The sequence below is a fragment of the Gallus gallus genome, chromosome 6 (genome assembly GCF_016699485.2).
Source record: "Gallus gallus isolate bGalGal1 chromosome 6, bGalGal1.mat.broiler.GRCg7b, whole genome shotgun sequence".
Classification (NCBI taxonomy): Eukaryota; Metazoa; Chordata; class Aves; order Galliformes; family Phasianidae; genus Gallus; species Gallus gallus.
The window spans coordinates 26,608,917-26,636,764 of NC_052537.1; the positions used below are offsets into that span (position 1 = coordinate 26,608,917).

Consider the following 27,848-nt stretch of genomic DNA (forward strand, 5'->3'; position numbering starts at 1 on the left):
CCGTTGTGTCCCCGGGTCACACGCAGGCTGCCTTCCTTGCTTTCCTTTTCTTCTTTTTCTTTTTTCTTTTTTTTTTCTTTATTTTTTTTCCTATTTCATTTCCATTTATTTTTTTCCTCTTTTTCCTCTTTTATTTTCCTCTCATTAATTCTTTATTTCTTCCTCTTTTCCCCCTATTTTTTTTCCCCCGTCTTCCCGAAGCACACGCAGCTCCCGCCGCGTTCCCGTTCCCCCATGGCGCACCCACCCCCCGCTCTCGCACAGTTCCCGTACGGCGATCCCGTGCGGTGACCCCCGTGGTGCAGCAGCGGCTGCGCCCGCACGGACCCCTCAGCCGCGGCGGCGGAGGACCGCGAGCCCTCGTTCTCCACCATCAACTCCGCGCTGCTTTTCTGCCTTCCAAAGCAGAAATAGTGCTGTTGTGATGGTTTGGGGTTTTTTTTTCCCCTCACGTGCGAATCGGTGTTTCATAATGAGCCCGCAGAGCCTCGTATCGGGGGAGCGGAGCGGAGCGGAGCGGTGCGAGCGCTGAGATGATGGAGGCGCGGGCGGAGCTCAGCGCTGCGCCTGAGAGAGCGGCGGTGCTTTGGGGGTCACTGTGAGACCGCCGGTTGTTTTTCTGTCTTCTTTTCTTCTTCTTCTTCTTCTCTGTGCCCGAAGGGGAAGTGTCGGAATCACGTTGCGGGGGGCGGGATTGCCAACAGAATTGTCCTGCCCTTGGCTTGCAACGGTATCTGACGTTTCACGCATTTTATTTCAAAACGCATGATTTTTATGAGCTTCGGTGCTTGCAGATGGAGAATGGGGCTCCCCTGCGTGAGCAGCACGTGGGGACGTGGGGGTTTTGTTGCCAAATGTTGAAAGGAAGCGGTAGTATCCAACCAGCTCCCTTCCCCGGCACTTGTTTTCTCTACGTCTTCCGCTTAGGAGAGCCGTGCTCGTAGCAGGGAACTCCCTGCCTCCATCAGGACGTGCTGCAGAATGTCTCGGTGTTTATTTGCAACCTGGCGTTTTGGGTTGAGCAGTCCCGGCTGGCCCAGGGCTCGCTGTGGAGCGTGCGGTGCGGTGCGGTGCGTGATGGTGGTGAGCGGGCGGCTTTGATGCGTTGCCTCCCAGACAAAGAAAAACGCTGCTGGAATTGGAAAACGATCCCTGAGCACCACGGGACCGATTCAAAGGGAGAAACAGCCGCAAGAGCGGGAGGGTGATGTCCTGAGTGCGTACCTGGACCTGCTGGAGGGAGAGCCGTGCGCTCAGCTCGTTATTGCACCGGGATCCGCTGCCCTTTGGCTGCTGGAGCAACACCGATGGCTCCGTGCGCTCCGTGCCGGCTGCCAGACGGGGATAATGGCTCCGTGCTTATCTTTACAGGCTCCTACCTGGCAATTAGCAGCAACAAAGGAAAGCGGCCCCAAAAGCTTGGGCTGAGCTGGGCACATGCTCCCTGCTGCGTGCCGGGTCTGGCTGGTGCCGGGCAAGGCTCTGCTACGTTTTGGTGTGACCACTGAGTTACATCAATGATGGGTGCTGTACACGTGGGGAGTGACAGTGCCTGCCCCCAAGGAAACATGGCCTGAAGAAAGCAGGACTGGCTGAGAGGTGTCTGGTCCCACCTGACCTGTGCTCATGATGGGGACGAGGCAGCGAAGTACTGGGGTGCCGTTGGGATCGGTATTGCGGCTTTGGGAAAGCTGCAGGCAGCGATGAGCCCGTGGGATAGCACTGCTTGTCACTCAGATTATAGAATCATAGAATCATTAAGGTTGAAAAAGACCTCAAAAATGATCTACTCCGGCCATCAACCCATCGCCACCATGCCCACGTGGCTGGATGGTGTGGCAGCAGAAGTGCATTACAGTGTAGTGGGTTATAGTACAGAGTCTGAGTACAGTGGAATCCCATTGTGATAACGCTTGGGTAAAATGGAGTATTTATTTATGGAGATAATGCTGAATCCTTTTTCCAGTTTCACTGCTGGAAATGGGGAGCAGTGCTGCCTGTCTGCTTGAGGCAGCTCCCATGCCTAGACCGTGGAACCCAATCCCAACACGCGTTGCTAACTGACATGTACAGGTTTCCAAATGACCTGTTTCTAGAAATCTGAGCTTGGTAGCAAAGGAATAGAAACAGCACATGGAAAAATTACATTGGCTGTTTTCAGAAATGAAAGCCCTGCTGAGGGCAGCCCCGGTGGTGTATCTATCACCTCTGCAATACCACCTCACAGCGAGGCCTGCGTAGCAGCGTGTAGAAGCAGCTGAAGTGCTGGAGTTGGGAAGGTGTTATTAGAGGGACCTGAAGTAAATTCAGCTGGGGTTGGTATGTGCCAAGAGTTACCTGTGTGTTCACAGGCTCCTGCTTATGTCAGTACAAGTAGCATAAACACATGATTAATTCCTTGGATGTGATGCCTTATCTCTAATAGACGTGGTATGTATATGTACTGAGCTCACTGCAGAGACAGACATGCTGTCATATCCTCTTCCAAAAGCATGATGGCAAGCAAACCAATGTGACAGCGGTGTTCTTATTCACAGTTGAGCACAGGTGTGTGTGTACAGGACAGTGGACTTTGGTCCCTGCAAAAAGACAGCCAAATTTTCTTTGCAGTCTGACTTTCAAGTGCTGCCTATGTTTAGCGACCTTCTGACCAAGAATAACGAATGGGTGACTGTAGATTTGTCCTTTGCTCTTCAATAAATCTGTCTGAAGGGAAGGAAAATTGAGCCTTGAGGGTGAGTCAACACTATATTCAGCTTGTGGCTCCTTCCACTGTTTATGCATTTTTGAGGGTCTTTTTCTGACAAACCAAAGGATGGTTCCCCTAAGGTCAATGAGAGCTGAACACATGGCTCAAGGTCAGTATGGATGGTCTTGGGTCTTACGGTGATGCGATATGGTGCAGTACAGAGCTCCTTCACTTATATGTTTTTCTTCTAGCTTATAATACACTCCCTTCCTTCCTCCTGGTTCATAACCTGGCCACAGTGACTCATGTGTCAGCTACTTCCAGGTTGTGTTATTTTGACTCGTGCTGTTTGTACATCATCATGAAATTCAGAAGGAAGCCACAGCAGGAGAAATGATAGGGTAGAGCAAGAGCTGCAGAGCCGTGCCAGGAGCACTGCTGAGAACTGATCATGTCCTTGGCAGCAGGGCATCCTCAGGGCCAGAAGAGAAGTGTCTTTTGCTGTTGTCTGGAAAATCCTACCTTGTTAACTGAGAGACCCCATCCTGTGTATGTTGTCTTGCTGTTTGTTTATTTATTTATTTTTTCCTTGAGGGTGGCCCTATTACTTAATTTTGTAGGTGGATCAGTCAAGTGACTTGACTGAGTCACTCGCTCGGAACGAACTGGGGCACAGTGCAGGTCTGAAAACAGAGCAGCACGTCTCCCAGAGGCTGGGAGCAGGCAGCCCAAAGAACCACACACCCCTGGCTTTTGCCTTACCCATTGGCAGAGGGTAGTCTTTGGATCAGAGTATACAGCATGTGCTTTATTCACACTCTAACTCTTGGATGTCCAGGTGGTTTGGCTGTGAAAATTTTCTGTCCTCCCCATCAGATGGGCTCCAGGTGCCAGTGGGAGCCCTGAAAGGGATTATTTGGTGCCCTGCGAAAGAACGAGGCTCCTGGGTGAGAAATGAGGCCGTATCCTATAGGTGCTGTAGGACCCTTGCAAAAGGTATTGCAAGCTGAAAGAGTGTTGAGCAGGGGAATGGAGAGTTGGTTGTTGCAGTGTGTGTGCTGGTAGGTGGGATATTCAGGTATGTCATAGCTGCTGCTCCCCCGGATATCAAAAACAAGTTTTGTGGATCTGTTGTCATCAAAAATTTTCTCATCCGACACCCCTGCAAATTTTTTTACTGATTTGAGAGCAACAGAAAATGGTTCCTAATGGGTACCTTTGTTCATGCTTTGGTTGCAGGGGTGTTAATTTTAAAGGATTTGAAAGCAAGGTTAAGAATTTCCAAGGGTTTCCTTTGCCCACCTTCAAACAAACCCTGCAACTGTTGCCATGTTCATGTTCCTCCCATAGGTTACGTAGAGATGGAGACAGGACAGTTTGAGAAGCCAGAAAAGGGATGGAAAACCAGGCACTTTAACTAAGGGTATCACCCTTGCTGAAAATAACTTCCAGGTTGCAAAGCACCATGTTATTTCTAAGCCTCGTGCCCAAAGCAGAGGGTTGGGCCTCTTGATGGGTGAGCTGTATTCTCGTTCTACCTCTAGCTGAGGGCGTCTCTGTGCGAGTGATTATGCTGCTTACACCTCAGTTTCCCTTCCTGCAGAGTGGAAAGAAAAGAAACCTAAAGTCATTGCAGTTTTGAGAAGCTTAAAACGTTACTTTCTGGAAAGCTCCTAGAAGATTCTCCTGATGGAAGCAGCTACTTTAGTGCAAGTGATTGTGGTACTGGTTTTTAAAAAAATCAAAAATCAAAACAGACTGCATCTGTTTTACGTGAATAAAATAACACAGCAGCATTTCAGATGTAAATATTAATTGATTTCTGCACTGCAGATTTCTTCCTGGATATTTAAATTGTTGCTAAGGAGGAGGGAAAGGCTATCAGGGAGATTAACAAATCCATTATTAAGGCTGGAAATGGAGGGCTGCCGAAGTGCCATTTAATAAAATGTAAAAAGCCCCTTTCTAAAGGGCAAAGCAGCAGAACACACAATGAAAGTGAATCACAGCTGCCAGAAGGGATGCCAAGCAGCAAGCACTTATAATCAGAAAACTGTACTTACAGATCATTTGGAGCCACTAAATTAAATGATCTCATTCTCCCCTAAAATACTTTTTCCTTAAGCCCCTCCCCAGCATGGCCTGTGGATTGCTTAACCCCATTTTAAATGTGACTTTGGGGTTTTTTTGGTCGGTAGTTGAATAGCACCAGGCGTCTTCGTGCCGTTCGCTTTCCACCCACTTTTGTTTCTGTCACACACAGATCTGGCATTTTGCAGGCTGACCTGCCCGCACTGCCACTTGGGATGACAACGGACAGATTTTACAGATAAGCTGTGGCTCTGTGGTTGGCTGGCCAATCTCCGTCGGGCTCCTTCTTTGGAAAGGCATCCCACAGTTTGCTCTCAAATCTGTCTTTGTTTCACACAGATTTTTGTAATTGTGCATTATTTACTTAAGAAACAAAGACGTGGAAGCTGAGCTGATGTGTGCGTGGAGGAGTTGATCCTACATCATCTCATGCAGAACTGATCCTGCTGTTGCTTCATTCTGGTGCTGATTTAATTCACCATATGCATGTGCCCCTCTCCTCTGTACTCTTCTGCTTTGTGTCTTGAACGTTGGCTCTTGGAGGCTGACTCCTAAATCACTCCTTTGTATCCCAGCCGTGGCTTTCCTTTTTTTAAGGAAGCACATATCTCCACGTGTACCACCTGAAAGCTAGCAGTGGTGGTTGCAGTACAGTGATTTTGAGCTTCATCATCGTGGTGGGTATTTCTTGTTTTGCTTGATGTTTAGCATTGCTAATCCTGGAAGGCAAATGACTGCCTTGTTTTGGAAGCAGGAAGTCGAGCTAGAGCCCAGAAATGCTGTTGTTCTAACCCCACTGGTGCAGAACACCTGTGTCCTTTCCCCGAGATCACATAAGTGTTCCCTGCTCAGATTTGAGCCTTAACGTGTGCTCTTAATAATCCGTGCTGTTGGTAGTTTCCAGTATAGAAAACTGTCCCATCTGAAGGGAAACCAACCAACCTGTTATGATTCAGAGGTGGCGAGGTTTGTGTAAGAACTGAATAGTGGCATTACTTTTACCTCAATCAGCTGCAAGCTTGCAGTTTTCTGTGGAGACCTCAGAAATGGTGAATCGGTGAATTTAAAGAAAAGCTAACTACGCCAAATCCACTTGTTTCTCTTTCATGTCAACTCTTGTGACTCTACATGAGTCTCCTTATATCTTTCACTGGTCACAGGCTAAAGGTCCAGACCCATGAAAAGTAACCCCAATAAAACAGCTCTTCTGTTAGGTTGGTATCAGTTTGAGATTTGTATTTTAACTCTGAATGTTCTGATCAATTTTTCAGTGTTCTGTGATTATTGTTCCAAGTGTAGATTAAGTACTTTAGACACTGGTATCGTACAGTTGCACGCTAACAGGTTTTGAAGCTCTGCTCCAGCAAACCTTAAAGTTGTTGGCAAAATCCAGTTGCAGAAGTGGTGGTGAGGGGTTGGGCCTGTGTGAAAGCTGGGGTGTGAAGTGCTTTACTGGGGGATTGGGCAGAGTGGGGATGCGCACTGAAGGTGTGACCGTGTCGAGAAGCTGAAGTGTGACTTATTTGTGTGGTGCTTCAGACACCCCACAGGCTTTCACAGGCACGCAGACTGCTGTCTGTGCTACCTTTTGCCTGTAGAGCATGTTCGGGTTGGGGCATGGATTGTGCACCTCAGCGTGCCATCAGAAGCCCTGGATGCACTGCAGCTTCTCTTTAGTTAATATCTGTACAGATGCGGCCGCAGCTTTTCCTTTTGCAGCCTATTTGCTCTTTTATTGCCCCGTTCTTGGTCCTTCAACGTGTGGAAACCTCAAGGAGAGGTGTTAAGTGGCTGCAAGCCTCTCGGCCCAGCCGCGTGCTGAGCCCCAGCGCTGCTCGAGGGAGGGCGGGCGGCTGCTCGTGCCCATTCGCCCGCCGCCATCGCCTCAGGGCCGGGCTGTGCGTCCCGCCATCCCCCCGCGGGGACAGCCGCCGTCCCACAATGCCCCGCGGCGGCGCGGAACTACATTTCCCGTGCAGCCCCGCGGCGCGGCGCCTCCCCCCCTTCCCGTGAGCGCCCGGCGGAGGTAAACAAAGTGGTGCGAGGCGTTGGGGGAGGCGGGCGGGGCGAACGGAGGGGCCGGTCCCGGCGGGATCGCGGGGTAGAGCCGGGCGGCGGGGGGGTAAGCGTAGGCCGGGGCAGAGGGGCCGAGCCCGGCAGGGAGTGAGGGCGGGCTGGGGGGCGAAGCGAGGCGCGGGCAGCGGCAGGCTGGGCGCTAGGGACGGTCGGAAAGGCCTCGCTTCGTTGCCTCCTCGGGAGCGGGCGTCCTCGCCATCTCTGTGCCCCTCTGAGGAGAGCCGTCTTGGGGAGAGAGGGGTCGATGTGAAGGGGCTGGGGTGAGGGGGAAGCCGGCAACTCCTCGCCCCGCAGCCCCCCTGCCCCGCTGGGAGCCTGGGGGCCGAGGGGGGGCCGGAGCCCCGGGGGCCATGGAACGGGTGCAGCTGATCAACATCCAGCGGCTGCTGGAGGCGGCCGAGTATCTGGAGCGGAGGGAGAGAGGTAATGGGAGGGAGGAGCCGGGCTGACCGCCTGCCGCGGTGGTGGGAGCGGGGTTGGGGTCAGGAGTCTCCACGGAGGTGTGAGAGAGGCGAAGGGGATCGGAGCTGGTGGTTGATCCTCGAGCAGGGGTTGAGGCGAGGGGCAGGGCTGGGGTGTGGGTGAGGCGGGGGGTTGGCAGAAAGGGGAGGACGAGGTGGATGTGGTTTCTGGAGAGAAAACCAGGGGCTGGCTGGAAAGTTTCCCACTGGACAGGAAGGATGGGGTGGGAGGTCCTGGCGTTGCGGAATGAAAGGTTCCTGATTTGCTCGGTTCAGAGCTTGAGCAGGAGGAGAGATGAGGCACTCTGGGCTGTCGTGGCTTCTTTTGATGCTTTCAGGTATTTGAGATGTGCTCATCTTCCTTTGAGGTCGGCTGAGCTTTTACACTCCCTTTCTCTCTTTTTTCCACCTCTTGGTCCGCTTCCCTCTGAATACATCAGCAGTCATTTCCCTGTGCTGTTGTGCGTAAGGGCTTCCCCCATTTAGGCTGATGGGTCAGTGGTGAGGCCTGCCAACTGACTTTTTTTTTAATTTTAATTTTTATTTTTTTCTGACCCCTTTTTTATGCCCTGCCTGTTGATTCTTGTGCAGAGTGCGAACATGGCTATGCCTCGACCTTCCCCTCAGCTCCAAGTCCTGGACTACAAGACCCAAAGCCCACGCGGAGGCTGAGCCGGGCAAGGAAACACAGCGGCAGTGGCAGCAGTGCAAGTATTGCCAACAGGTATGACATGGGCAGGAAAGTGTGGGTGCAGAGCTGGGTGGGAGGATGGAGCTGAAGGGGAAAACTGGAGATGTGAGGTGAGAAAATTTTCCCCCAGGAAAATGGGGCGAATGTGAGTGCAGGGGGATTCAGAGCTGGGGCACACGGGCACAGCATCCCTTCTGGATGTGTAGCACTTAAAGTAGAGAGACACAGGGGAGCTGTATCTGCGGTACTGCCAGCTGACTCTGTGCCAACGCTCAGATGCTGCAGAAAGAAGAGAAATAGGGAGATCTGTTCAGAGGGTGCAGGGAGGAGATAGGCAATAGCTATTCCCATTATGTACAGCTGATGTTTTTCCAATCCAGAAGTCACTGCTCTTAAGGGATAGCATGCATGCAACCTGAGCGCTTTGGGGTTGTAATGACAGGCATGACTTGAAGCAAGGAAATTATGTTTTGAAATGGATCCCCTACAACAAATGGGAGAGAGGGAGATGACTGGCTGCTACATGCAATGTGTTAAAAATTCAGTTCAGGAAATTGAAGCTGTCTTTCACTCTGGCTTTCAGGGCAGTGGGATTTCCCAGCATTCTGATAACTTGGTAATTGTAGAACTTCATGGTTTTGACACATTGCTTGTTAAACAATGCCATATTTCTTGGTTTGTTAAATTGAGAAGAGACAACCGGATTAGGCCTATCACTCAGTGCTGTGGAAGGATCTGATATCCCCCTCTAGTTGCTATCTTTTTTTCTGTGGTGTGTTTGTTAGTGTTTTGTTTTTTTTAACTCTGTTCTGTGGAATTATTTGGACAGTGCTGAGGATTTCTGGCACAGCAAAACTTTAGAAACAAAGTATGAATTTGAACAGGCAATTGCAAGCTTGCGTTTACTGCAGTGGGGCTCGTACAACCCATAAAATGGTGGCAGGTGATTAAAGCTTTCTTAAAGACATTGAAAAGAGGCTAGTAGAGGCTGTGGAGAAAGGTGTCTTTGCTCATAGTGATTCTGTTTTGGCAGCATTTGCTAATAAATGTTGTTTGAAGTGATGTTAGGACACCTTACTGCAGGGAACTTTTCTACCTCGGGATCATCACATCCTGGGCTTACTGTGTGCTGCATGTCTGTGCTGCCTGCCTCGTTCACCCACCCTCTCCTGATTTGAGGGCAGTTGTAGTCATTTCCTATTTCCCATGAACCCAAATCCCAATCACTCTGTGTTGAGAAATGACAGCAAATGCTGAATTGAGATGTGTGTTTTTCCCTCGCATGTTATTTTCCATCCCACACCTCTTTTTCTCAAAGGCCTTTGTCATGGCAACCTGCCCTTCTCCAGAGGAGGGCTGGAAGCACATTCCCCTTAGGAGCTTCCTAGTACCAAATCCTGCTGCCTTGGGACTAGCAAGGGATGCAGAGCACTCCCTGTCTCTGGGGCGTGGGTGTACAGCATGCCCTGCTGGCACAGAGCTCTCAGGCATGTCAGCGCAGGGCCCCCAGGCACAGCTCTCTCAGGGCACCTTTGTGCTGAATCTGTTGGGGGAGGGGGGTAAGGCGACAGAGAGGTAGAAATGATGCTTTCCAGCCTTATTGAAAACCTTCATTATTCAAAGAGTATTGAGCACCAAATGAAATCTTTAGTGTAAAAGGGGTAGGTGCCATCTTTTGGCTTGAGGAAGGTCTGCTCCAGGCAGAGATCTGAGTGGTTCTTTTTGGGGAGCTCAGACCTTACATGCACAGTTGGGAATGGAAGTTTCTGTTAGCGCAAGTTGTAGCAGCTTGCACTTGCTGTAGGAGATGGCAGGCCTTCCAGATGGCTGCAGTGCTGGGAAGTGACAACTGTGAAGTTCAGGATGCCTCCAAATTCACTGCAGTGTGTTTTGTGTGATGCTGAGTAGAGCATTAGCCTTGTTTAAAGAAGGCTCTGTATCACAGAATCATAAATTGTTTGAGTTGGAAGGGGCCTTTGAAGATCATCTAGTCCGTCTTCCCTGCAGTGAACAGGAACATCTACAGCTCGACTGGGTTACTCAGAGCCCCCTCCAGCCTGACCTTGAATGTCTCTGGGGACATGGCATCCATCACCTCACTGGGCAATCTGCTCCAGTGCCTCGCTACCCTTATCGTAAAAGCTTGTTTTCTTATGTGCAATCTAAATCCCCCTTTTTTTAGTTTGAAGCCATTTCCCCTTGTCCTGTCACAACAGACCCTGCTAAAGAGTCTGTCCTCTTCTTTCTTATAGTCCCCCAATATAGCTTCCAGAGGTCCCTTCCAACCTCTGTCAGTCTGTGTTTCTGGAAGTGCTCCCTGGTTGTGTGGCAGTGGTGCACTCTACACTCTGTGCCCATGTTCCCTCTCAAAGTTCTGTGCGGACATTCACAGACAGAGTGTTTGTTCAAACAAACAATTTGTTGGCATCTCAGCACAGGCTGGAGCTTCCAGAAGTAATGGACTTTTCCCAAGATTTTGAGCGGTCACTGCCGGGATGTTAGCAGGCCTCTCTGTTGCAAGCCTCCACGTGACATCATCTTCAGTTACATGAAGACAGGTTCCCCAAGATGTGGTTTGGCAGCAGAGAAAATGCGCAGGAGCAATACCTGCTGCCTGTTGAGTTGTATCTGCTGTGAGTCCAGTATGCTCAGTTGTGTGGCACCAGTGCCCAGGGTGTGTCTGGGGTGGTCAGATTCTCCACCCTGCCCTCGATGAGCATGCCAAGACCCCTCTTGCATGGTCTCTGCACAGCCACAGCTGAGAGGGGTTATGCCAGGTTCTGTATGAAATGGCCACCTGGGCTGTGCCAGTCCATGGGCAGAGAAGGCAAGGTGAAAATTGATTTCACTGGCTACAGCACTGACTGCTGTGCTGGGGAGACTGTCCCAAGAAGGAAGTTGCTTCTCTGCTACCAGCTGAATCCCATCAATGCAGCTCTGTGTGAGAAGGCCTCTTCTAGTGCCACTGGAGACTTCTTCCAGGGTCAGCCTTCTTGTGAGCAGATCTCACAGCTCTGCAGACTTGACCAGCACCTGGGCATGGGTGGCTGGCTTCTACACTACGCTCTGGAAGGGGTTGAGCAAGTCAGCCTACCTGATGCTCAGGAAGGTTGGCGAGTCATCGAGCTGTGCTACAAGCACATGTGGAGTTGGTTAGCTTGATCTTACAAGTGTTATGGGAGGGCAGCACCATCAGATGCTTCCAAGCTGCTTGCACTGCTTCTGGAACCAGCAGGTGTTTTTCTCCACGTGCTGGTAGGAGTCCTTGCAGAGGGTATTTAGAAGAGAGGGCTTCTCTTTCTGTCTCAGCTCATTCTGAGTGTGGTGGAGGAAGCACAGCACATCCCCCAGGAACCGCTGCCTCACACAGGTGAACTCCAGCTCCACATGCAGGCAGGGCTTCTTTGTGCCTCGTTGTCCTCCACGTTGCCCAGCCCCAAGAGGAAGGGGTGCCCTGACGGGGAGGCCTTATGCACATACAGGCAGTAGAGGATGTTATATTCACAGACACTCCATCCTTTGTCGATGCAGGCCGCCCTGATGGCCCACTGCAGGTATAAGATAGTTTTCTGAAATAATCATCCCTTTTTGGGAAGTTCTGTCTAGTAAAGCTTGAATGGGCTTTGAAATAAACATCAAGCCCTTGATGAGGTACAAAACTTGCATTTCAGACCTAGATGTGTGATTTTTCTTAATTACTTTTATCTCAAAATGTTTAATTAGCATAGAGAAATGATGCTTCTAAATGGAGAATAAGCACAGGATTTAAGTCTCCCATAGAAAATGTCTCTTGAGCAACCTAGGCAAACTACAGTTGTGACACCTGAGTGTCATTGCTGGTCTTTATTCAACCAAATAAGCCATGAATACGAGACTCAAAGTATTTACGTGTTCTTTTAGATTAAATCCAAATATTTCCCTTTGCTCTGTGCAACGACAGCTATTTCTTCCTAGCAGGCCCTGTGTTGTCATGGCATAAATATCTGCAGAGTTCTGAGGAGCAAGCAGCCTACATTTGGATGGCACTGATAGAGCAAATCTTATTCTTAAAGAAATAAGGATGGTCTCCCAGTACCTGCAAAAATGATTTTAGTTCTACCCAAGCAGAAGTGCATAACTAAGAGAGAATGCATTGCTTCATTATTTCTAATTCATATAACTGCATTTTTAAAATAAAATTATTTTGGCTCAGGTTCTCACTGCCTTCCTCTTGTTTGTTCCAGTTGTGCAACGAACCCCTGCAGGGGGGTTCCCCTCTGCCATCCTGTGGCATTACCTATGTATATGCACAGTGTTTTACATGCACATTTTAAAGACCTCTTAGGGATTAGTGACTAGCATGGTGTGTTATGATTTTAAAACCTGAGTGTGTTTAAAGATGTGCAGTCGTGGCTTTAGTTGGAGATATTTAGGTACTGAAAATGACCCACCTGCAAGAATATGTGATCAACTACAGCTGTTGTGATCTGGAGTCTTAAATAGACAAAGAAACCTCTTAAAGAATATCCCATTTAAAATACAGCAATAGGCAAACAACAACAACAACAACAAAAGATGAGCCAAGCAGCCAACCCATATTAAATTAGAAGTATTGTTTTTTTCAACTTACTTTGTGTCTTGAGAGGAATATCTGATGGTTTTTGGAATGGGGTAAAAATCAGCAGTGATTTATTTTAACATATGGTATCGCTTATTTAGTTTTCTTCTGTCTGAAGGCATTTCTGGGACAGAAGCTGGGTTCTAAAAACTTGCCAGAAGAGTTAAGTAGTCCATTCTGGGAGTACAGCTCTGTGGATACATCAACTTGCATTCAGTGTTACTGAAAACTGCTCTTTCAAACTCTTCCGTAGGCAGTTCTAAATAGACAGTTATTAGTAAGATTGTTATAGTTATGATTAGGCTGGTTTGATGCTTACACTTTTTGACAAATAATTAAGCAGATGCCAAGTATTTTGGTTTGTTTTTTTTTCCCACCTGAAGTACAAATGGTTTAATAAAGTTAAAATTTATAAGAGAATCTGAAATTATGTTACAATATCATATTGTTCTTTGTACGTTTTTTAGACTCTCAGATGTATGGAGAAGCCTGTTACTTTTTGGTCTGATCCTGGGAAAATGCTAAGCCCCCTTCCAGTGATGTGAGGAACCCTCTGCTCTCCCAGGAGGCTCATGTGGTTAAAGGCACTCAAATAATCTATTGCTCAGCTCCATGGGGAGGGTTTGATCTCTGTCCAGTTTCTTTTTCCTTTTATTTTCCTCTTTCCTGTTATCCTCTCCTGTGTTTAAGGCTTCTTCCCAAGGGCCTTTGAGACACCTACAGCCCAGTAGCAGGTTGCGTGGAGAACCTAAGAGCTACAGCTGGAAGGGGTATATGCAAAGGTGTTTGGAACATGGTGGCCTCCAGGACTTAAGGGCCTGGGCTTGTTTACCTGTCTGACCGTTCCAGTGATGCAGTTCCTCTTTTTCTGTATTGTTGCTTTCGCCTACCCCATTAAAAACTGACCTTTTTCATGCTTCTAAATCCCATCACTTGGTTTTGTGCTGAATCTTAGTAGCCCTCCACTCTCATAACCTCTGAAGCTGATTTTTGAGGGTAGGGTTGGGGGTTGTAGCTATTTAAACCCTCGGGTACCCCTGGTTTTAAGCTTCATGTGCACATAGCATCCCTGTGGAAGGATGGTGTGCAGAAGGTACCTTACCTCAGGTGATGACTTGATGTGCCACAGGTTTACAAACACGGGTGCAAAAGCTAAAAGGACATGGCATGTGTAGCTGCAAGTCAGCGTTGGTTGTCTGGTGCACAGGAAAGCCTGATTTACCAGAACAGCAGTGCTGTGCAACTGTACAGCACTGTGCAGGGGAGGAGCAGGGGGGCTGTGGTCACTTGCATAGGCATAGCTTTAAATATATTTTATCTTTTCTGTCAGAGGGGATTCACTGCCCCTCCTTCCTAGCCTCTATAGGTGGTTGTTTGTTTCTGGATATTTATTTGTTTGGGGACATGTTTTGATCTGCCTGTTCTCACACTGGATCACACCTTGCTCCACAGCTAGCGGGAGCTGAATTTTGACTCGCTGTGTGTCAGTGGGTTAAAATCTGGCCTTTGTGTAGGATGCTGGGGATAGGGACTCTGCCTCCAGCCTCATGCCAGGGAGCTCTGTGCATGGCTCAGGACTTGGCTGTCCTTGTGTGGTACGAGTCTACGTGTGCGATACAGAGGATGGATGAAATTCGTTCTGCTATGTTTTGCTTTATGCCACATTTTGTTAACGTACCAACAGTGAGATTACTCTCTGGAATCTTCATGGTTCTGTTGAAATTTTGTCTAGTAATAGTGGAGGGGGGGGGAATGGGGTCTTGCCTTCTGGTAGGCAGTGTATATTCATACGTTAGATTTTTAAGAAAGGAAAACTGGACAGGGCTGAGCTGTTAAGGGCTTCTCTGTTGGAGCTAGTAAGAGGAATTAACCAACAGTTAGGCATAAGCATGACTTCTCTTTGGGAAAGCATAATGATAGTTTAAGTGTTAGGCTGGGAAAGTGGATTGCAGGTCCGTTCCGTTTCATTAGTTCATTTGGCAAGATAAGCTGTGCTCAGGTCCCCCACTGTTACCTGCATGTAGCACAGACAGAGGAATGGTCTTTTGGAGTGTGATTTGACTGCAGCATCTGTGCATACTGCAGTCTCAAATTTGTTTGTCAAAGAGGAGCCTGTGTAACAGCCCAGCTACACTGAATGCACGAGAGGCAAATCACCCCTTAAAATCCTCTTACTTCTCTAGGTTTTTACCAGGCTGTAGTTGGTTGGAGCTGGTTGGCGAGGAGGGCTGTACTCACACATAGCTCCTTTAGGCCTCAGCCACATCCCATCTGCCCAATTGATGTAATTTGCACCAATGGAGTTTGCAAGTACAGGCAGGCAAGCCACAGTGATACTGGAGCTTCTGAACCTGCTGGCATTATGTTGTGCTTCTCCTTGTCTTTGCCAATCTACATCAGAAGCTGAGATTCTGCCACTGATGTAGACAAAAATTACCCAGTGTCGATGAGGCTCTGCATGCAGTTTTTTCTCAGTGATGTTTGGCTCTACAGTACTACAGCTAACAGTTTTCCAGGAAGTACAGCAAATGACTTGAGAAATATCAGTCCCACTCCTTAGCGTGGAATGGGGCCTCCGAATCAGCGGTATCAATTAGTAGGGCTGATAGAATAGTTCCCACTGTGGAACCCACTGTGTTCCCCTTTGGCACTCTGTGTATTTTACAGCCCTCCAAGTGGGAAGATCCTGTGGAGTTGCAGTTTCTACTTTCCCTTGTTTATTAGTAATATAGCCATGCAGAGAGAGGTCTGTGTTGTAGGGACTCTATGCAGAAATCCATGATTCTGGGCTGAATTTAGACTTTGGATACCTTCAGTAGGTGTAAAATGTAATTTGTTATTTAAACTGTCAAAGTTGTGCAAAGAGACCTTTGTGTAAACCAGAAGCAGGCCCAATTGTTGATGTTATCTGCAGCCTAGCTGTAATTTACTGCTGCAGCATCTGTCTAATCTGAATTCTCCTTGGCTGAAGGTTTATAATCCCTTTGTCCTCCCAGATTTAGGGGAAGCCTCTGCAGGAGTGTGCTGCTTTGGAGCAGTGAGACGGTTACTCAGGGTTCATGCTGTTCACGTTGCAGCATTGTACCCAGGTAGAGCTGTGTTGCAGGCAGCGTGGGATGATTTGCATTACTGATAGCAGTTCTGATGCGGTGACAAGGAACTGCAGATTTTGGTGCTTGTGGTCTTTTGAAACATTAAGGTTGTTAGTCACAGCTTGTAATGAGATTTGGTGCCTGAGAATGGTGGGGAGGATGTTTGGTCCATACTTGGCCGTTTGTTTCTGGAGTCTATGTTTAGTGTACAGTCAATTCCCTACTTCAGGTAGCATCCCTCTTGTGTCAGGTGTTTAACTTGACCCGATCCTTTACTTGACAATGGCTTGGTTGTCACCTGTAGCATTGTTCCCATCTGCTCCCTCACTGTGGGTAAGAGTAGCTTTTTCCTTTCGTGCTCCTGGTGGAGCTTTGAAATCATTTTCTTTTTCTGACCCGTGCAATCCACTACATCTTTTCATCTCATGCAGCTAAGTTAATTGTCTTGTTTGTTGCAGTTCCTGCTGTTGATTATCTCATGATCCTTCCTGACCATCTTCTGCCCAAACTCAAAAACTGACTTCTGTTTGTTCTTGAGAGAGTTGGCTTCTGCTCCCTGCCTGCTTTGAACCAACAAAGATAGGATTTGTTTTTGTTGACAATTTTGGGCTCTCTTGACCAGAGACTGGGGTGTGCACTTGGCTGGTTGTTGCCTGGATCTCTTGTTTGTGAGACACTGCCTTTGCTCAGCGTGGAGGGAACAGTCCTGCTTTTTCCATCCTGCTGGATACGTTCCCATCTCTCATGTCTGTGCTGCCTACTGTACTTCCATTCTCTGATAGGAGTGTGATCTCATTTCAGTTCTGTTGCTTTGTGAATCCGGTTTGAAGTAGACATGATGGTTTTCAGCATTCTTTTAATTTCTTGTCTGTAATTCACCGTTTCCTTTGTGGCAAGTAGGCATGTGGATTAAGAGCTGCATTTTCACCTCGGTTTTGATTGAAGTTCATCTGCATTAAATACTCAGTTGTCTTCTGAACACTTTTTATCTCCTTCCACCTTTTACACCATCAAGAAGGGATTAACCAAGTGCTAGAAGTTGTGGGAAGGAACAGACGACATTGGGACTGACTGTTACCCCAGTGGTCATTCTCTGCTGCTTGGGCATGAACATGATGTAAAGGACCATGGTGTAAGGTGACGTGGCACCAGCTCTGGATTGCCTTTAGCTGTTATGCTGCAAATTGCAGCAGCTTGAGATGCTTCACAAGCAGTTTGGCCTTCTGAGAGCGGCTGGAGGTACCAGCTTTTTTGTGAATTTCTGCTGTTTGTAAGCCAGAACTGGAATAACAGAAGGAAAAACAAGCTCTTCCATTTTATCAGCCTTCCTTGATGGATCTCCTGGACAGTAGATGAGCATGCTCTGTTGACAGGATATAAGCCTGAACACTGGGGTTCTCTTGCTGGTTTTCCTACAGCCTGTGTTGGTCTTTGTGCTTCAGTTTCCTGAAGACAACCTATGGCTTACAGTAGAGTTACTGTATTTCCTGTTTTCGAGTACTCTTCTCCTTGCCTTCATCTCCAGGAACTGTGTTGCAGCAGTGTCATTATAACATGGGAGATAACTAACAAGTCTGAATAGTGAAGGAAGTCTGGCCTAGCCCAGAGCTATACAGATGCCGTCAGTTTCTTTTCAAAGTCAGCTTCAGTCAGGTGACATTTTAGTCCAAAAGCCTAATTTTCCCCAGTGCATCTGAAGGCACTTTCTTTAGCTCAGAAGAGGTTGTAGAGAAGAACGTGTTCCCCAAACAGACTTTAGCACTATAGATAACATTACTAAAGGGATTTCTGGATGTCACCATCTTCCTCATAAGGGTAGCACTGTGTGTGGGAAGAAGCATGGTACAAGGCAAAGGGCTGGCATGCTGGGCCCTTGGATCCATTCCTGAGTCTGCCACTGAAACGCTGCAAGATCTGAGCACATCAGGTAACCTCCATGGCTCCTACCATCTGTACCCTCCATGGTTCCCACCATCTGTACACTGGGGTAATGCACATGCTTTTTTTAATCCTGTTCTCAGGAGGTAGCATTGGTGCTTTGGAGCATGTGACTATTTGAAAGAATATAGAACTGAGGATCCTGAGTCTTCTAGGTAGATTTGAAAATTGCCCTTGTGTCATTGTCCTCTTTCTGTAAATCACTGATTTCTTATCCTACTCTCCAGCATACTTGAATATTCAACAGAGAAAATGTTGTTAGCAGAGATATTAAGGTGCTAATGGGAGTTGGATGAAGTCTTTGCTTTTTCAAAGTCTGTGCATCATTCTACTTAAATAATGCATTTTGCTTTGTAATCTGTTTATGGTGATCATGCAGGGAAGCATGTAGGGATGCTGTCCCTGGTAGTGCCTGGAGACTGGTACTGATGTGAGGAAGTGTCTGTTTCATTGCCCTCACTCGATGCCTTACTCTTCTCTGTCCGCAGCGGAGCCTGGAGGTGCCATGGTGAGGCCATTTGATATTTCGCCTTGTTGTGTCCTGAAAAACATAATTTTGTCAGTGTTTTTCAAGTTAAGAAACTGCTTTTGTGTTCATGCTCCTTTGTATCGTGGATCACGATGAATAATTCTGCTGTGGTGAGAACAAGGAGATCACTTTTTCCTGAACTGTGAGAATCTACTGTAATTTGACCAAATTTTAAATCTTTACAGAAGTTGTCAGCTGTCACATGTGCAAGGGAGGTGGGCTAGGGTTTCCCTACTGAAATAGCTCAGATGGGTCATGTGTCAGCCTTTGTGTCTGATATGCGTGCACCAGCCCTTTCTGATGTGGTTAACTGTGGGCTGAGAAGGGAAGGAGGTGGTTTCTGTAGAACTTTATTCACTTGTCACTGAAGTTAGATGCAGGCAAACAAAGCAGTGAATAGCACACAGAACTCATTTCCCTCGCAACCCCTATCAGAAGTCCTGTGTACATTCAGCAAGTCACTTGAAGCCTGCCTTGTCAAGGGAGACCTCCAAACAGTGTATTCTTCATGTCGTGGTTTTTTTCCAAGGTATGAGCCTGTGAGCTGAGCTGCAGAAGTGCTGATGATGCGCAGCCACAGGGAGCATCAGGGGGAGTTGTGCTTTGAACTTACAAAGTAGCTCAGAAAACCAGGCTCGTGAGGATCTTCTTCAAGGAACTGGAGGGAATGAGAACCTGCAACTCTCATTTCCCCATTTCTTGGCTTTCCATTTGGAAAGTGAGGATGCATAGCAGTAAACACGCTTGTGAGCTGCTCTTGGTGAGACTGTTGTAAAGCCTGTAAGAAAACCACCGGTTCTGTATTCAGAGCAGGGCTTGGCTTGAGGCCACACATTGAACAATGAGGATGAAACAAAATAGTGAATAGCTGCTTGTTCAGCAGACTCAGTTCCTCTTGGCCACGCAGGGTGCTGCTTGAGGGAGTGTATGTGATGGAGCAGTTTTCCTGCAGCTAGGACCAGGCTCTGCACCTCAGGTCTCAGGTGGCAGAGGAGAAGGGCCGTGACAGCATGTGGCTCCCAGCCTGTAGAGTTGGGAAGGAAGCAAGCAGGAGCATCTCTGTTGGCCCCAGGCTGCAGCAGTGAATGTAAAACAACATTCTTCTTGTTTGGTAGCCTGGCTTGGCAGAGCCATCCGCTGCAGTGAGCCACCTTGCCTTGCTAAATTGGGATGTTGTTGGAGTCTGGTGAGCCCAGCTTTGGGGCTGGGAGAAGCTTGTGGTGCTCAGCAAGAGAGAGCCGTCACTCCTTCCTTGTGCTGAGGCAGCAGAGCAAGTGACAGTAGGACAGCATGCTCCACTGGGGATTCTCTGTCACTTTATCCAGTGGTGTCTGAGAGTAGGGCCGGTTCACTTGGCAGCTGGTGAGTAAGACATGAGGGCTTGTTTAGGTTTGATTTATGTGGGGATTTTTCTGCTTTTCTACTTGCTGCATGCCATGATTATGTCAGGTTTTGACTTTGACCCAAGAGTCAGATGGCACTGATGTCTTTGTTAGGGGTCACCGGGACAGCCTGAGAGCAGCAGCCCCCTGCTGCACCCTGACATTTAGGGAACGAGGTTAAGTACTCTGCCACTGGTTTCTTGGGTGGCTTTGGGAACATTATTTCATGTGTGTCTCATCCTGCACAGAAAGAGTCAGGGAAGAGTTAATTCCCAAAGTGTTGCAAACAGAAACAGTGATTATGGGAGTAGGTCCCAAACTGAGGAAGGCTGCCTGGATTTCACTTCTTTGAGGAGTGTGTGCTGTGTATCTCTTAAAGTTGTTTTGACAGTGTTGCAGGAGGCTCTCAGGACTCCATGTAGAAGCAGAGGGGTGTGTGACTTTCTGCAGCTGTTGTGAACCATGTGAAGGAGCTCTTTTCTCCTTGTTGGGATGCAAACACTGTGGGGCCATTTCTCCTTGTCCAAAGATGAAAAAACAGGAACAGATGCCAGGATGGCTGTGTCCCCTTGTCTGCTGGAGACTGAGAATGTGAACTTTGGAAGCCGTCTGACTTGATCCTGGGAAAACAGCTTTGATCAGAGCCTTGGGAGGAATCTGATACCATGTCAGTCTAAGAGCAACAGAAAGACTAGCCAGAATTTGGGGCCAGGTTAATCTGGTGCATCTCCTCTGACGTCAGTGAGAAGGTGAAACAGCCTGTTCTGTCTCCTCATTTCAGCTCCTTGTGGAGAAGCTTTTTCTCTGGACATCAAGGCCAGACAGCGTAGGAGGATCATGGAATAGCAGTGACTGAGATACCTTTTGTCTTTGTGTTGATTGCAAGGAAGTGTTTTGTTAGATTTGCTGCTAAGTGAGGCTGAGGTGAGACTTGTTGGGCTTGAGGCTGGTACTTGTGGGTTGCTTCTAGAGGCGAGGTGGACTCACAGCTCCCTCAGGTACAGCCTTTGCGCATCTCTGCCTTGGCAGGAAGATTTGACTCGTGCAGCAGCTGTGAACCTATCTGTCACTTGCTGTACCATTGGGCTGAGAGCCTCACCCCATGCCGCTCTCAGACCTTTTCTGCAGGCTTCCCAGCCTGCAACTTGTGCATTTAGTTTCATGGATGGCTCCCTGTGTTGACCCACTGCTGTTTGAAACCCTGGCAGAACACTGGAATTCTTCAGCCAGGTTTGCTTTTGTGGACACAGGTGGATGTGAAAAAGAACAAAGCAATTGATCAGCCTTCCTTTTTGTTTGTTTTGTCCTGTCATCTGGCTGCTTCTAATAGCAGTCATTTCTGTGAAAAGACTTGCATAGAAGAAAGGGCAGTACCTTAGTTGATTGGTTCCAGAAGGGTAGTTTGATTTTGGCTTGGGGAAAGGTAGAAGACAATTCTTGGAGGGGAAGTTAGTGGCCAAGTGAATGGGGGTCAACAGAAGCAGAACATGGGAAAGGCCTGGAGAATGAAGGAGGAGATTGTGGGTTTTTTTAATGATGCAGAGGTGTCTGCATGGGCAGAATGAAGTGAGAGAAAATGGTTGACTTGCTCTGGATGTTCTTGCTATTTTGCTAGACATAATTCAGGTAACCGTGCATTAGTTTTCACAAATGGATGGAGTATTTATTTGCTGATTAATCTCTTGCTAAAGCAGAGTGGGATGGAGTGAGGTAGATCTGACTTGAAAGATGAGCGCTGGTTCTGTGCTGGATTAAGGACATGCTTTGGAAGGGCCACTGGGTGGGCGCTGGGTGGTGGAAATGCAGCTGTGGGAGCTCTGAGCTGCCCTGGGGCCATGCACAGGCAGAGCACGGCTGGGTGTAAGCACACGGTAGGGTTTGGGTTTCAGTGCAGTCACTGCAGGACTCTTCATTGCTGTGTTTTCCCTATAGGAAAGTTACCTCACTGAGAAATGAAAACAAAATGCAGATATGCTGCCAGTGCATTTGTTGGGCTGTTTATCAATATCAAATGTGCAAAGCACAAAGGTCAGCTGTGTTTAATGTCATGTGGCAGCTTTATGATTTTAATTACAGTAGAGAAGTGACAAACTAATTCATTGCTCTTTAGAGCCTGTTCCTCCCTGACGCTGCTCTGCTGCCTTACCTGTGCTCGGGGAAAATTCAGCTGCCTGTACTCTGGCAGGAGGGATTCTATTTAAATAAAGACAACGAATTAAGGCATTCAGTGATTTGCAGTACCTCATTCAGTGAGGGAGCTGAGGTGGTTCAGTGTTTCAGCAGCACCTTGCTACATCATTGGGTAGCAGTGTTGCAGGGAGAATCACAGTAACTGACACAAAGAGGTTGGTTGCTGGGGACTTGAACTGGCATGACTGACAAGTGCTTCCTTCTTGCTTGCTATTTTGTATGCACTTTAAGGTATCTGGGGTAGAGATGGATAAACTTCAGTTTCTTCTCTTACGGCTTTTGTCATTTAAAGCACATGGTAACTACTCTGCTATTTTTGTTGTTTTCTCGGCTCCTTCATGTTAAGCTTCTGAAACTTTTTCATGATCTCTTCCTAAGCTGTTTTCGAAATGCACTCAGCTGGTTTTTCCTCATGTAACACTCTTGAGTTTTTAGGGAGAGTTACCAATATGGATGGTTTGAATTTATTATTAAAGAACTGACTGCTGTAGAAGCCTGCTTTTAAATGTGAACCCTGTGGACAGCTGTGCTTGAGCTCCTTCTACAATGTATGTGTGTATGTGTTTGGGCTTTTGTTTTCCTGTCCATGCCCGCATGGCTGTGGCTTCAGCTTTGCAGGTGGAGCAAAGACCTGCTTGCCCTGTTCTACCCCATGCTCAGCAGCAGTGTCCTCATTTGACTGCGTGACACAAACAGTGCCCAACCATCAGCAGCAGCAGAGCAACGTTGCACTGCGTGCGCCATTTCCTTGCTGTTCTAAGAGTGACCCTGAATGTTTCCTGCGTGTTGTGATGGCTCACAGCCGTGCTGCTCAACCTGCTCAGAGAGCTGGTGGTGGCCTATGAGGATGGAGCTTTGCTTTCAGTGTAGTGATGCTCCCTGGGCTCCTGGTTGATGAGACCATCTCAGCTAGAGGTCCAGCTATGTTTGTTTCTGTACCTATTTGAGTTGTTTTCTAATGCAGTAGCAATAGAGGTTCCCATGCTTTTTTCCACTTTGCAGTCAATGCTGTCCTTGTTTAACTCCAAATAAATCTTAGTAACATGTGCAGCCCAAAGACGAGGAGAAGATTAATCTTGATCAGGAGCTACAGAAAATGAATTATGAACAGAGAAGAGAGAGGGTTTTTCTGTATCCGTCGTCCAAGCAAAGGGAAACTGGCACAGAAAACAAGAGGCAGTGAGTTGTGGTGCTGGGGAGCAGTGCTGATTTTTTCCCTAATTTTAGATGAAAGGAAAAATTAATTTTTTCCGAGTGTCCCCAGTAAAACTAAGCATAGCATAGACAAGTGAGAGGCAGCATTCCCTTAGGATTCATTCAGTGTAGCTGAGATTCTTTTGCTTTGCATTCAGCTGCAGCAGTAGCTGCATTTGAGGGAACTGATTTTTTTTGTAATTGTTTTTTTTTTTTTTTTTTCCCCTGTCACTGATATGGTTAAAAGTCATGGCATAAATTTCCTGACTTGGTGAAAAGCCTGTGACCCCTCTCAGTGGTGTTGTTCATCAGAAGGCAGATAGGTAATAAAGAGTCTCATATGTGAGAGGAGTATGGAGAACCTGCTGTTTTAATTTTGTTCACAGCAGTGGGCCAAACTTTGTTCTTTCAGTGCTGGCCTTGATAATTGGCTCGAAATAATATAGGAATTCAAGCCATTGCATATCGCTGGCTTTGTAACTGCTAATGTCATAGCCAAGAAGGCTGCAAAGTCTCCTGCAGGAGCGTGCGGTAAATAAGATCCATAAACGTGTTCCAAAGAACGTGTGGGCCCTGGTGGCCTCAGCTCAGCCACCAGTGGGTAGATTAGCATCCAAAATGGGTGGACAAGTGGTGGTTTAGTCCCTGTGGGGAATGTAGGTTTGGGTGAATTTCTGGACTAAGGTTGTGTTGTGTTGGGGAGCTGCTCCTAAGGGACCCTCTGTTTTCAGGTGAAAGCAGTTGCTTTGGGAGTTTCCTTTACTTTGGAATTTGGCTGTGGTGTGTCTTGCCTTAGGGACACAGCCCTATATCCTGCTGAACAGGGTACATTGCTCAGATGTACCATCAATTTGAGTTTTTGTTGTGTTTTTTTCTGTCCTACAGCTGAGCTCTACTGGTTGGGTTTTCTTTTTTCTGCCCCCCCCCCCCCCCCCCCCCCCCCCCAGCTCTCAGGCTCAGCAAGCTGAGACTCAGCTGCATTGGTTTTTGCAGGCATCCACACTTACACGTCATCCTCACTAAGGTTCTGGCACCTGTTAGGTGCTCCTCCTTCCTGGTTTTAGAGGAGCATTTAATTATGACAGGGTTTCCCTTGGAGCGCATCCTTCATTCAGTTCCCTAATTGTAGAATTCTCTGCGGGATTCTCCAGATGGGGGATAGAGGATAATCTTCTCAGAGCTCCGGAAGAAATGTGATGCCAAATTACAGAAAATAGATCCTTTTTATTAAGCTCTTGGGCTCCTTTTACTCTTATTTTAAGGTGACCGTCTGTTAAAGGGAAATGCTGGGTAAATGGCTATTTTAAATCATCCTCAACAACTTCACCTAGGTTTCTAATAACACCCTTAGATTAGAAATCCTGAAAGGCTTTAAGTTTAGGTATTTTTGATTAGATTTGTTTTTGCTGCTCTTGCAGTCATCACAGACAGGAGAACGGACTTGCCTGTTTCCCTTTTGTTTCTCCTTGGTCTCAGTTTCAAGCTGTGAGCTGTAAATGGGGAAGTTGTAAGCAGGTATACAGACCAAGCCCCCTCCTTTGTCAAATGGTCTCAGTGCCACTTGAAGGGTCACTCACTTTGCTGCAAGCCACTGCTTTGACAGTGCTGTTTGTGTCCCAGAGGGGTTTCCAGGCATCCTAAAAGTGCCACTCAGCATTGCTGATGTTTGCAAACATGGCACTGCTGGTCATCCTATTTCATGCCCAAATGCTGACCATATCTGGAGTTCTACTAAGCTTGATAAATCCAGCATGTGACCGCTGAAGGTCTCCGGGGGTTGTCCTTACAGAGCCAATGCTGCTGGAAGGTCCCCAAGTATTTAATGTGCATAAATGAACGCACCACTAGCTCTTGTGTTAGCAGATGATGGCAATATTTTTGCAGGGTAGATAGGGACGTTGAACAAAGATATGTAACTGCTGTCCTGGACTGAGCTGGTAGCAGAGGCAGAATAATTTGGAAATGGCTGTTTTTGGGTCTCTATTCTAATCACTGCTTTTCTAAGGAATTCTGTGTGCTTTTTAGTCTCTCGGCTGCATTTTCTGTAGCACCAGACTTGTACATATCAGGTAAATACAGACTTAGGAGGGGAGGAATCTTGTCAGCAGGGAGTGAGGCTGGGGGTGATACCTATGGGCTTTAATGAGGCTGTTTGGCTTTATTGCGAAGATACACCACTGGGGATGTGTACTGCTTTCAGTGATTGCATTCTCAGCACTGTAGTTCAAAGGTGGCTAATCCAAATTTTTGTTTATCTTCCAGGTCTACGCACAACGAACTAGAAAAGAACCGGTAAGTAGCTAATGAGCTGAATTCTAAGAAATGCAAGCCTGGTGAGTGCAATGTGCTTTAACCTTACCACACGCAGGTGTTGTTTGATCAGCTTAGGCAGCTGTGAATGACCACTGTGCATCACATAGTTCTAAAACTGAGAGGAAGACTCAAAAAGATCTGAAAAAGAAGCCTTGTTTTTATTTCTTTTTGCTATCTGAAAAGGCAAGAAGTGACCCAGTTTTGTGACTAATCTGTATGCAGAGTAAATACTGTTCTTCTCCTGACACAGTGAAATCTGATTGGGGCACTTTCCATACATGAGGTTGCTACGGGATCAGGTTTCTTGGGCCCAGGGTAATATGTGTTACCATGAAGTGAAGGGCAGAGCCCATTTGCTCTGCATCCTCTCCCTCCCACCCCTCTGCTGGGCTGTAATAATCTCTGCAGCGCAGAAGCAAATGCCATTGTCCAGAAGCTCTGAGGTCTGGTGAGCAGCGCGCCTGTAGAGAGTCTTTCCTCTAACCTGTTTTAGGATTGAGCCTGTTTATCCTTGAATCTGGAGTTTTAGCAAAGCTTGCACTTTTGTTACTTGGCCAGCTCTGCTATATGACTCAACCCCTTTGTAACAGGAGTTAAAGTAAGATAAATACCATTGAGACAAGAGGAGCTAATTCACACACAGATCAGATTATCGCCTTTCATTCAGGATGCTATAGTTAAAGTTGTGTCAGGGTTTCCATTATAAACTTATCGTGCCTCTTCTGAGGGATTGGGGGGGGGGGGGGGGGGGGGGAGGGATGTTTGTGTTTTTTGTGGCTGTTGGAACAAAGGCAGCGTTCTGGCCAGCTGCTCCTGTGAAGTAGCCCCCAGGGTGGGAAAGCTGAGTCTAAGTAGGTTGATTGCCTCTTCTTTCCTTTTAGCAGCCCTCATATGATGGGATGGGGGCATTACAAGGATGGCCAGCTGTGTGTTTCAATTCAGGCAGAATCTTCCCATGTAGCATCAAGAGAGTTGGAGCTGAGTACTCTGTGTACCATGTTGCCTTCTGCTTACCATGCATCTAGGCCCTCTAAGCAGCAGCGTTGCATGCTGTAGGTGATTTCATCTTGACTCTGGTTGTACCTCCTACAGGAGATGGCCTACGGAGTTGTCATGGCCCTGCCTTTCCAGGGTGATGCAGGGATGTTTTCTTTTTGCTTGTGTTGCTTTCCCTTGAGCCTTGACCTCTCTGATCCCAGGTAGGACTCTGCTAAAAAGTGCTGGCCCGTGGATTTTCCAGTGCTCCCTGCAGCTTTATTCACCAGCAAAAGAAAGAAAATGGGTTGGACTCAGAATGGAGGTTGCTTTTTTCTCCATGACAACAGTAAACCGTCACTAATTTTCAGTGTACTTATTTGCATATCTAATTGTTCAGGGCAAGCAGCATTTGCTGTAACACAGCTTTAGAGCAGAGTTGTCCCCATCTTTGCTTGTACCAACTCGGTTTTCTCTCACAGGCCCAGTCTGTGTGGAACTGTGACTATCTTTTTCTCTTCTCAGGCTTGTGGGGCAGGCAGTGAGTTTCAAACACTGTGGGTGAGATCTCTTAATGCAGATGTGTGCAGCTGATCAGGCTGTAGCATGGGCAAACTCAGCCAGGCCCGAGTGGCTATATTGGGGTTGCAGTGTTTGTTATCAACAATTGGGCAGTGAGTTTCATACTAGAAACATTTATTTTCAAACTCCATGGCAGTGTTTTCCCGGTCAGTGAGATTGCTTCCCAGTTAGACTTTCACCATGTTTTATTTGCAGCGTTCTTAAGTTTGTCAGTGTCTCCAGGCTTAACTGTGGCAAAGATAAAAGCCCAGATACTAATGGCTTTGTGGCTGGCAGGTGCTCATTTTCCCTTTTATTTGAGATTATTCCTTCTGAGTCTCACTGTTATCTCCATTATTGACACACTGTAATTTTCAAAATTGTCCACTATTAGGTCTCTGACTCTGTTTTTTTCCCCCTCCTGTCTGTGAACAGCAGCCGCCTTCTATTCAGTTAAGTTGTGTTTTAACCCCTTCAACAATTAGTTTCTTTCAAGCAGTAGCAGAAGAGTACAGAACCAAAATGCTCTCCTCTTCGTTTTTGAATAAGCAATTATAACTTGGACTCGATTCTGCAGAGCTATGAAGTTTCAGTGCAGCAGGTTTAAGAATTGTATACCTCCCGGTGCCCAAAAGTATATAAAAATACGTTTTCAAAAACTAAAGCAATGTCTTAAGCTGCCCCTTAAGTATGGAAACGTTTCATAAGCGCTGGAGTGGTTCTGCTAAGGAGGTGCTTCGTTTGGTACCGAATGCTAACTGTAATGCTGAAACGGCTTCTCTCTCTGCTTTGATATGTTACTGGGTTTTGGTTTTCTTTTCTTTTTTTTGTCTGAAGAGATTGCAGTGATGCTTATATAAGGGGCTTTGTTTGATTTATGAAAGATTAAAGTTAATTTATAGTTATTATCTGTCATTAATCCTCATGTTGGAAAATTGTTTGTGTTTTTTATTTAATGGGTATGCGTTACAGTTTCTCTCTGCCCAGGATGAGTCATAGCTTGCATTTAAGCAAGAAGCCGGAATTGTGTTTCTCGTATGCTGCAAGGCCTCACTAAAACAGTATTTCT

At 47.2% G+C, this 27,848-nt stretch overlaps 1 protein-coding gene across 4 annotated transcripts in view; it reads left to right on the plus strand.

Annotated features, from left to right (window-relative positions):
* The window catches only part of MXI1 (MAX interactor 1, dimerization protein), a 51,908-nt gene that overhangs the window by 1,003 nt on the left and 23,057 nt on the right, over positions 1–27,848 (plus strand). The window contains exons 1-4 of one of the 4 annotated variants that reach the window (XM_025151612.3): positions 6,790–7,279; positions 7,594–7,655; positions 7,909–8,041; positions 25,193–25,222. In XM_025151612.3, the coding sequence (XP_025007380.1) occupies positions 7,613–7,655; positions 7,909–8,041; positions 25,193–25,222 (206 nt within the window). In that variant the 5' untranslated portion in view covers positions 6,790–7,279; positions 7,594–7,612. Of the gene's footprint in view, positions 1–6,789; positions 7,280–7,593; positions 7,656–7,908; positions 8,042–25,192; positions 25,223–27,848 lie in introns of those variants that run through there. The other 3 variants (XM_046942945.1, XM_015288650.4, NM_001012911.2) reach the window with 3 other exon arrangements.